The following is a 10,411-nucleotide window of genomic DNA, read 5'->3' as shown; positions in this document are numbered from 1 at the left end:
GAAAGAGAAGACAAAAGGGTGAACCCATGTGGTGGTATTTACAATGGACACCTGTAAGTTATTAGTATCAGCCCTCACTTTCGATTTAATAACGAGAATGCCCTTCGTCGTACCATTCAACCTTCACTTATTATATATATAGTAGTTAAAAAAAATAAATAAATAGAATTTAAATCTTAATTTATTAAAAGGAAAAAAAGGCGTAACGCTTAAACCCTAGCCTCCATAAAGCCATATCCCTACTCTGTTTCAGGTTTCAGCGCAACAGGGTTTAATTCTTCTAGTCGGAGTCAAATGGAGAACCCAGAAAAGAAGGGGAAATCTGAAAACAAGGACAAGAAGGGGAAATCTGAAAACAAGCCAAGCACTCAGTCTCAAAAGCATGCTGCAGCCGGTGATGAGGACATGGATCCAACGGTGACTCCATTTCCCCTTTTCTATTAACTTTTTGGTTTTTGGTTATGCAGTAACTTTTTTCTGAAAAAAATGTTTTAGTTTTTTTTGGGTATAAAAATAGGTAATATTTGTTTGTTTATAAGAATGATAAGGATACAGGGAATTTTTTGTAATATTTTTCCAATGTTAAAAGTTGACAATAGTGTTTTAAGTGTTAGATTGCTAAAGAGTAAGAGGTGGGATATTTGTCTAAGTTTTTTCTTTTTGGATATATTCTAAGAAAGCACATCCCATAATTCTGAATTTAATTGTGGGTTTGGTTTGCAGCAATACTTTGAAAATAGGCTGAAAGCACTTGAGGCTGAGAAGGCAACCGGGAAGAATCCTTACCCACACAAATTCGAACACAAAGTTGAATTGTTGTCTATCCCTGATTATGTGAAGAAATATGGAGTTTTAGAGAGCGGAGCTCATTCCGCTGATGAAGTGTCCTTGGCTGGTAAATATTACAGCATTTTGCTTAGTTTTTTAAAATAAAAAACTTGCGTCTATAATTGTGGTTTTTGTGCTATAATTGTGGTTTTTGTGCAGGAAGGATAATGAATAAACGCTCGTCTTCTGCAAAGCTGCTTTTCTATGATTTACATGGTGGAGGTGCCAAAGTTCAAGTTATGGCAAGTGCGAGGTGGTTATATTACTCTATCATTTTGCTGTTTTCTGGGTTTAATTTATGCCAAGAATAGGTGGATGAACTTCCAGTGTGCTCAGTGCTACATACTCTATATTTCATATGGATACTTTCTTCTTCATCATCATTAAAGGACTTTGTGGTACTCTATCATATGCTTTCTCTTGGTCAGTATTTGGGGGGGGGGGGATATTTCTCCTTCTTTACATAAATCTCCTTCAATCTTCCTAGAAAAATTACAGCATCTGTTATAGTTCTAGTCATAACTTCGAGGCATCCAGTTCCTCCTGGGATGCATTCTTACAACTTTATATCTTTATCTTAATTGTTCCTTATATTTATTTGAATCTATTACAAAAAAGCCGTAAATGGCCAAGACAACCTAGTAAGTGCCTTTTGGGAATAGTTGTCCGTTGGAGCCAAAGGGAGGTATTTGATCTTTGTTATCCTTTTGTTTTTGTACCATAGGCTATAGATCTAGGAAATGCATAAACCAATATTCTGTAAATGTGATTATAACATGTTTGAAACTTCATGGCTGAATCAGTGGCATCATCAACAGTTTCAGTGCGTCGTTGTGAAATTCTGGTCTTAAGACCCTTGTGTTTGTTGAATTGCTTAAGTGATCAAGTTACTTTTTATCACTGAGAAGTATTATGCTTTGATGTATGTGCAGGGATTCTGAATTGAATGAAGACGTGTTTATTAAATTTCATTCTGGTGTGAAGCGTGGAGATATTGTCGGAATTACTGGGTGTCCAGGTTTGGGATTCGCTAGGTCTTCTTAGTTTATGGCAGATGTTCTCTGTGATAGATTTGGTCATGGTGTTAGAAAAACAAGTTTCGTTGGAAGAGAAAAGTTGCTCTCATTATCACTCCTTCACATGCTTAAGCACCATAGATTAATATAGGAGAAAGGTACTGAAAACAAAAAGGTGTTAACTTATCCTGCAATCCCTGAATCTTAGAAAAGTCATTATGGTGGTATCCTGTATTGCTGTACTCTCACGCCTCACTGTTACTTCAGTCATAGGCCAAAAATTTCTAGAATAGCTTAGTTGTACAAAGTTCCTCCTTATAAGAACTCAAAGGACTAGTAAAAAGCTATAAACAGATATCATTTTAGCATTAATGTTGAATATAAAACATTTCTTGTGTTTACGTGCACTTAGGATTCTGGGTTTTGCCATAGTTTCTCACTTCGAATACTATTGTCTGCACCACAATTTCTAGGTGAATATCTTTCTTGACATGGTGTAGTTTATGCAAATATCCCAGGCTGCAGAAGATGATAATACCGATGTTTGTTTTAGTAATATATTCTTCTAATTCTTCTTACCTCATTCATCAGGAAAGAGTAAACGGGGAGAGCTGAGTATTTTTCCCAAATCATTCGAAGTGTTGTCTCATTGTCTTCATATGATGCCACGGCAGAAAGGTGCCCAGACGGATACGACTAAGGTCAGCTAATTTTTTTTGCATTGTGTCTAAGACCAGTTTAATTGAACGGTATCTGATTGTACTGCAGAAAATTGAAGCATGGGTCCCGGGAAGTGGCCGAAATCCAGATACATATGTTTTGAAAGATCAGGTATGCCTTTATTTTCTTCATAAAGTTTCTTTTGTCAATTGCCTTGCTTTCTTCCTATTTCCTTTTAAAAGATTTTATGCCTCTGCTGTGTTGTGGCTCATTTATTCTTTACGTCCAGGAAACCCGATATAGACAGCGTTATTTGGATTTGATGCTGAACTTAGAGATTCGGCACATATTTAAGACCCGAGCAAAGATCATAACTTATATTCGTAGCTTTCTTGATAATCGTGACTTCTTAGAGGTCAGTGTTTATGAAGTTGTTTTACTTTACCTTTTTTCATTTGAGATTATGAGCTTAGCTTGAATAAAATTAGTTAAAATACGTAATCCTATTTGTAACAGGTAGAGACCCCCATGATGAACATGATTGCTGGTGGAGCAGCTGCACGCCCATTTGTGACCCACCACAATGATTTGAATATGAGGCTTTTCATGCGTATTGCTCCTGAACTATATCTTAAAGAGCTGGTTGTTGGTGGATTGGATCGTGTCTATGAGATTGGGAAACAATTCAGAAATGAGGGAATTGACTTGACACACAATCCTGAATTCACCACTTGCGAGTTCTATATGGCATATGCGGATTACAATGACTTGATGGATCTAACTGAAAAAATGCTAAGTGGTCAGTACCAAAAAACTGGGATCCAAATATTGTAGTGGAAGCTTATGTATATTTAGTCTTTTCGTTTTATTTATTCTGTTATAGTTTATCTTTCTAACAATACATGAACAGGGATGGTGAAGGAACTTACAGGTGGCTATATAATCAAGTATCATGCAAAGGGGCTGGAGAATGACCCCATTGAGATTGACTTCACTCCTCCCTTCAGGTTTGGAAGCTCTTCTATTATGTCGTGTTCTGCTTTTGTTTTCAATGCACCAAGATACTTATGCTGTTTGCTTTTGCAGACGGATTGATATGGTAGAGGAATTGGAGAAGGTTGCAAACTTAAATATACCCAAGGATCTCTCAAGTGTTGAAGCTAACAAATATCTCATAGACGCTTGTGCAAAGCTTGAGATCAAATGTCCTCCTCCTCAAACAACAGCTAGATTACTTGATAAAGTATTTTTTTCCTTATCTCTTATTGTAGCCAATTCTTACAGATGCAATCTAGAAACTTGTCTTATGTGTCTAGTGCAATATTGTGATGCTCAGGAATCTTTTTCAGTTTCGGGGCTTTGGCTTCAGATGAATAGAGGAAAGGGGTTCTTATGGACGAGGACATCCACTTCTGTTCTCTCCACGAGAACCCCTACATGATGCAGCAGAAGGTCAGGGTAAAGAAAGAGAGAGGGCAGTGTGGAAAAATTAGACCAAAAAAGATGTTTAAAAAAAAAAGAGGAATGCGACCTATCAATCGTGTTACGGTTCGGTTTGGTCGGTTTTTGATTAAAACCAAAACCAAACCAATTTAATCGGTTTTTTAAATTTTAAAACCAAAACCAAACCAAATTAAATACAAACCATCGGTTTTGATTGTTGTTGGTTTGGTTCGGTTTTTCGGTTCTCAGTAAGCTAATGATAAGTCGATAATAGTAAAACAACGCTAGACAACAATCTGAAAATAATTTGCTAAATTTATGCTTTTTTTATATATTTCTTTCAGAACTGAAAGTTTATTTACCTCTTTATATGAAAGAAATGAACAAAAAACAAACGAAAAGTTTGCTTTCTCAAGCTTTAGCCATTGTTGTCTTGCAATTTGAATTTGCTTTCTTTACTGTTGTGGTGGTTTTTTTTAACTCTTCTGTTAGGCAAAAGTATGTGCGGAGGGTTATAGAATTAGAGTCTCTTAATGAAAAGAAAATTGGTCGAGTCCTATTGTTTTTTAGGCAATCTTTTAAGATATAAAAGGATAAACCAAAATTCAAAATAACAATTAAAATGCATAAAATATTTAAATTATTTACAAAAAGATATTATATTGTATATAATTAATCGGTTTGGTTCGGTTTATTTTTCGGTTTTTTAAAATAGAACCAAAACCAAACCAAATATTATCGGTTTTTAAAATTTAAAACCAAAACCAATCCAAATCAAGAAAAATATCGGTTTACTTAATCGGTTTGGTTCGGTTTTCGGTTTGGATCAGTTTTCCGTCAAACCGTGAACACCCCTACCTATCATATGTTAGAAGAAATAAATAGAGATGAAAAGGATTGCTGGCATTTTAGTGCTATCTTAGTGTTAATATCCTGCAATATTTGTGTCATTTATTTTGTATTATGTGTTATTGGTTATAGAGATTTTCGTGAATCGTTAAATATGATATCCCTAGTTGGAGCCTCATTGTTAAATTGGTTGTGAATCAATTTGGTGTATGTCTGCTTTTTTTGCATCTAACTTTGAGTAATATGTGAATCATTTTGCTGTATGTTTGCCTTTTTGCATATCATCTCCAGAAATGTTTAAAGTTATTTCCTGTTGTACATTTATTGGTGATACATCAAAAAACATGTATTTATGGGAGTCGGTGTTCTCATTCTTTTGGCACTACATTACTGCTATTTATTACCAGTTTTTTCACCTAAGAAGCTTTCTAACATTGCTAATAATTCTCCTTCATCTTTGTTGTGAATTCAGCTTGTAGGGAACTTTCTGGAGGAGACATGTGTTAACCCTGCTTTTATCATCAACCATCCAGAGATAATGAGTCCTTTGGCAAAGTGGCATAGATTGAAACCAGGCCTGACAGAACGTTTTGAATTGTTTATTAACAAGCACGAAGTATGTATTCTGTCAAGTCTTTCAAACTGTTTTTAGCACTCCCAATACAAGCTGTAATGTGCTTTTTCTCTGTTAAATAACTTGACAGCTTTGCAATGCATACACTGAATTGAATGACCCTGTTGTCCAACGCCAGCGTTTTGCTGATCAACTCAAGGTATCTGTGGGAAGACTGCATCCTGATTTGTTTGTTGTGTTTGTGTTGTGTTCATCTTGTTGTGTCATTTCTATTATGCGCCACTACTTATTTTAGCATGATTAATGTCAATTCAGGACCGACAATCAGGTGACGATGAAGCTATGGCACTGGATGAGAACTTTTGTACAGCTCTTGAATATGGATTACCTCCTACTGGTGGTTGGGGATTGGGTATTGACCGACTTGCAATGTTGTTAACAGATTCACAAAACATCAAGGTTTGTGCCTTCACTTGTTTTCTTTGTTAGTAAGGAATGACCACTTAGTTCCACTCTATCTCGGAATGTTAAGAGTATCCACTTTGGCTGGGGAATGGGTTGTTGTTTTGATAACAACTAGGCCGGGAATCCAAACTAGAGTAGGAATTTGAGAAGTAAATGCAGAAGCAATAACAACAAGGAATTGAACAACTAGAATTAAAGAGATGAAAATATTTCACATCCATTTCTAAATGGATGGAGAGGAGGCATTCGGAGAACAGGCCACTAGGGTAGGGCTGGTCATTTACCAGCTTAGTGTTATCTTTGCATTTTCGCTCACTCTCCTTTTATTGTGATTTCGTTTTGAGAAAGCTAGTGTTTCCTATCATTTAAATTAGATACTGAAATCTTTTTTTTCTTTCCCTTGTTATAATTTGTTCAACAGGAAGTTCTACTCTTTCCAGCCATGAAACCACAGGATGAGCCACCTTCCAAGGAAAGGTAAATATTTGCTCCATTCTGTCCTTTGAATGATATTTGCGGGCATTAGTGTGATATTAAACCTAGTAAACTGACAGATCAATTGAATATCTTTAGTCTTGGTAGGTGGAGTTACTTCCCGTGTGCAATAGTCGGGCGCATGAAAGCTGCGCTGGACAACACTATCATTGATTGTAAATAATATCCATGTTAATGATTCACTAGGTTGACCAAGCAATGGCTTTGGGTGACCTACTTTTGAGGAATCTTTTCAAAATAATTCACTAGGTTGTTCTTGGTGGTGCTAAAATCGTCTCCGCTTAGCTGTAGGAAACAAGAAAAATTTGCTTATAAATTTCTGTAATAATCTTATGTTTGAGCAAGGGTTAGCTGCCAGTGAAACATATTTAAAATTCTCATAGATAAATATTTTTCATTACGTTATGCATGTGACGTTGAGTCTTTATTTGGTGGAATAATATTGATAACTAAGAGAAGAATGCTTGGCATGAGTTGGGAGCTTTGAAAGAAAAGCTATAAACACCTCTTCTTTTTCCTGATAATCGAGAAAAGCCGGAGGGCCCGCGGCAAATGGTTCAAAACTCAGTGGATGATGGGCCTTCCCCTTTATCCATATCAAAATATCAAGCTTTTGTCTGCGGCAAGGTTCAAGCTGCCAAAACCTTTTTTTCCTTTTATTATAGTGGAGAAATAGGTGGTGTTCTGAAGGGGTTGCTTTTTCAAGATATAATCTAAGTTAACTTGCTGTGTACTTTGTAGCCTTGATGGAAAGTAGAAAATGCAGAAACTATACGGTTTACACAAGTTTTTAAAGTCTGTGTTGCGACTTTGTGGAATAGAATATAATGTCATCATTCGACGGTCTAAAAAGAGCAAGAATGAAATGTTCCATAAAGAGGCTTATTGCATTTCTAAGACATATCTCATGTGCTTTTCCATTCAACTATTTATTACATTCACACATTTTATTGAGTTTTCTTTTCTCCATCCCAGCAATAAAAAGCCTCAGGAGGAATCTGCCAAGCTTCACGATGGACAAGCAAAACCTCAGGATGGACCTACAACACAAGGTAGATAAATATGGTAGACTGGTAGATAATGCCTGACTTCCTTTTTTCCCCGTTTGACTGTCGAGGCTGGGAAGCCTATGAGCGTTTTCGTTTTTGCCTCTGCATGTAGTCATAACTTTTCATGTCCTCACTTCAGCTTTGGCATGCGTAAATTTGTGTCTTCAGGAGAGAACTACCTACTAACGTGCTCATGCATTGGTACAGATGTGGAAAAGCAGGTGTCACAGCTCACAATGAAGTGAAGATCATATATTTGGCGTTGAGTTTCTGCTGCTCCTGGAGTAGCTTCTTTTTGCACTATCTTTTTGACGTTTTGATTTATGATAATTGTCAATTGTATGGCAAATGCTAGCCTTAATTTGTTAGTATTGGAAACTTTGGTCATCAAATCCTTTTAGATGTAATGTACGCTCTATTATTATGTCTTCTTTTATTCCATATGTGATGTGCATGTATTACACACACAACACGTACACAAGACTCAGAAAGTGATGATGCTATCCTGCTTCTGTTCTTAATTCCGTTAATGTTTTTTAAGTTTATAACCATAGTGATATGGATAAAACATCAAAGGCGCTAGAAAGAGTTTGTAATAGGTAATAAGTTACCAAGAAAAAAAAATCAAAACTCATCCAGGTCTATTGATGTGGTATTCGTAATTTCTTTTGGCTCTCGGTTTGGAGTCTTCTATTAGTGCTCTAACTCATAGGTTTGGTCATGGATTTTGTTTTATAGGTTAATTCTTCAACTAAAGACCAAATCCAAGTTAACTTGCTTCAAACCTTCCAAGTAACTTCAGACAAGCGGTCTTAGGTTTGGTCATGGATTTTTGTATTAGTGGTTCACTTTCCATTAGCCCATTGGTATAAAATTTTGCTCTAGCAATGGTGTGATAGTGCTCTCAATGGAGATTTTGATTTAAGTGCTCTTTCTGTACATCTGTAGCCTTAACATGTTTACAATTGTATCGTAATTTGGCAAAATAGGATAATATAACATAAGAATAATTGCACAATAAAATGATTAAAAGAAGTGACGAAGCTTTATCCTGGAAATTTTTTGTAAAGGAAATTGAATGATTATATGGTCAGGTTGGCGCCTGCAGGTTTTGTTTTGGGTTCTCCCTATAACCATATCGTAATTATATAAACTCTTAATTCTCTAAGATGGACCATGATTGTTATCAGCAGAAAACTTGAGCTCATCAACCTCGTTAAACTACATATTAATGAGGTTAAATTCTGTGGTGGTACTCGCAAAAACATAGTTTAACAGCAAATGGAGCTAGAATGGACCACGGGACCTAGTGTTGGCCCCTAATGTTGAGACGTGACGGATGTCGGGCAGAACCAATGCCAAAGGCTTGTACATTGCCCTATGACATGGGCTTATGTGGTTTTTGACAAGCAACGTGTGGAGCTGGGAGCGTGCCTAAGTTAGTGCATGGACTTTGTCCAGTGGCGGATCCAGGATTTTAAAATCGTGGGTGCTCACTGATAAAAAATTTGAAAGAAGAGGAAAAAAGAGTTTAGTTATGGGTGCTCAATCAATATTTACTTAAATATTTTTATAATTACCTATACAAATTTACTAAATCTTATCAAAGATAATGGGTGCTTGAGCACCCAAAATTAGCATGTAGATCCGCCCCTGACTTTGGCAGGTCAGCTGGATAAGGAGCCTTGAGTGATGGCAAGGCAGCCTTGGTTGTGGGCGGCGACTATGGAAGATCAAGGTAGGCAGGCGCATGGCACTTGACAAAGGCATGCGTTCAGGTCAGTGGGACGGCAAGGCTGTGACAAGAGCATTGTCATGAGATATATGTGCGAGGCATGGTCCAAAAAGACAAGGCAAGGCAGACAAGACAAAGTGTGGGAAAAGCTGTGGAACAAGTGTGCAAAACATGTGACTACAAAAAAGTGTGCTATGCATATGTTGTGGAAGCTAGACCATGTGCAGTGCACATGTTTCAGTTAGTTTGAAGGCTGAATATCACGATCCAAACCGATAGGCCGCGACGGGCACCCGGTGCCTTTACTCAATTGAGTACCAACGTAATGTATCTTTCGTATCATACTATCATAGGTAATTGGGCAAATATGGCCACAACTCGTAATCTATAACTATAAATGGGAAATCACTATATCAATGAACTATCTTTTGTAAAACATGAATACATATGGGTCGTCAAGGCCTCTGACATACTGTACAACATGAACCTCCGTCTACAAAGCCTCTAAGAGTTTGATATTGTAACGACTCGACCAGTCGTTTTGAATAAGTACAACCTCGTTTCCCCATATACTGCTAAATTCATTCTTCACGATTCTTATGTAACTTGCCGGGGAAATTGGTTCAGGTTCGGAAAGGTTTTGAAAGGAATTGAGACACTTAGTCTCCAAGAAGAGAGCTTAAGTTGAGTTAAATTGACCGGAAGGTGAAATATGAGTAAACGAATCCAGAATGGATTTTGGATGATTCCAATAGCTCTGTATGGTAATTTTGGATTTAGGAGCGTGCCGGAAAATTATTTGGAGGTTTGTAGTTTAATTAGGCTTGAAATGGCGAAAATGAGAAGTCGAAGTTTGGAATTTGACCGAAGGGTTGACCTTTTGATATCGAGATCAAAATCCGACTCAAGAAGTTGGAATAGCTCCATTATGTCATTTATGACTTGTGTGCAAAATTTGGGGTCAATCGGACTTGATTTGATAGGTTTCGGCGTTGTTTGTGGAATTTAAAATTTCTAAGTTCTTAAGCTTGAATCCGAAGTTGATTTGGTGTTTTGATGTTGTTTTGAGTGATTCAAAGGCTCGACTAGGTGCTAATGATGTTATGGGAGGTGTTGGTATGTTTGGGTTGAGGTCTGATGGCCTCGGGTGTGTTTCGGGTGAGTTTTAAGCGAGTCCGGACATTCCGGAACTTAGAAAATAGATGGGGGCAGAAGTTTTAGCGCTGGGCACGGTGGATTTACTGCTGGGCGCGGTGGTTTTAGTGCGGCCGCGGAAAATGGTCCGCGGTCCGCGGTC

The 10,411-nt window shown here is 37.2% G+C and overlaps 1 protein-coding gene across 1 annotated transcript; it reads left to right on the top strand.

Moving 5' to 3' along the window:
- Positions 1–193: 193 nt before the first annotated feature.
- LOC104224877 (lysine--tRNA ligase) lies at positions 194–7,820 on the top strand. Its single transcript, XM_009776598.2, has 16 exons — positions 194–417; positions 724–895; positions 988–1,081; positions 1,761–1,846; positions 2,436–2,545; positions 2,613–2,675; positions 2,794–2,919; positions 3,021–3,303; positions 3,415–3,511; positions 3,591–3,747; positions 5,269–5,412; positions 5,501–5,569; positions 5,686–5,829; positions 6,257–6,312; positions 7,306–7,382; positions 7,587–7,820. The coding sequence occupies exons 1-16, from the start codon at positions 295–297 to the stop codon at positions 7,622–7,624; spliced, it is 1,839 nt and encodes a 612-aa protein (XP_009774900.2). The 5' UTR covers positions 194–294; the 3' UTR covers positions 7,625–7,820.
- The last annotated feature ends 2,591 nt before the right edge of the window (positions 7,821–10,411 follow it).

The sequence above is a fragment of the Nicotiana sylvestris genome, chromosome 11, assembly GCF_000393655.2.
Source record: "Nicotiana sylvestris chromosome 11, ASM39365v2, whole genome shotgun sequence".
Taxonomy (NCBI): domain Eukaryota; kingdom Viridiplantae; phylum Streptophyta; class Magnoliopsida; order Solanales; family Solanaceae; genus Nicotiana; species Nicotiana sylvestris.
This window is presented reverse-complemented; position numbering and strand designations above follow the sequence as displayed.

What these genes read in the sequence shown, in the direction of transcription:
- LOC104224877 (XM_009776598.2), top strand. Translation starts at nt 295, where the DNA reads ATGGAGAACCCAGAAAAGAAGGGGAAATCTGAAAACAAGGACAAGAAG. An exon ending in CGGAATTACTGGGTGTCCAG is followed by an intron (nt 1,847 to 2,435) that starts GTTTGGGATTCG and finishes CTCATTCATCAG; the next exon opens with GAAAGAGTAAACGGGGAGAG. An exon ending in CATATGTTTTGAAAGATCAG is followed by an intron (nt 2,676 to 2,793) that starts GTATGCCTTTAT and finishes CTTTACGTCCAG; the next exon opens with GAAACCCGATATAGACAGCG.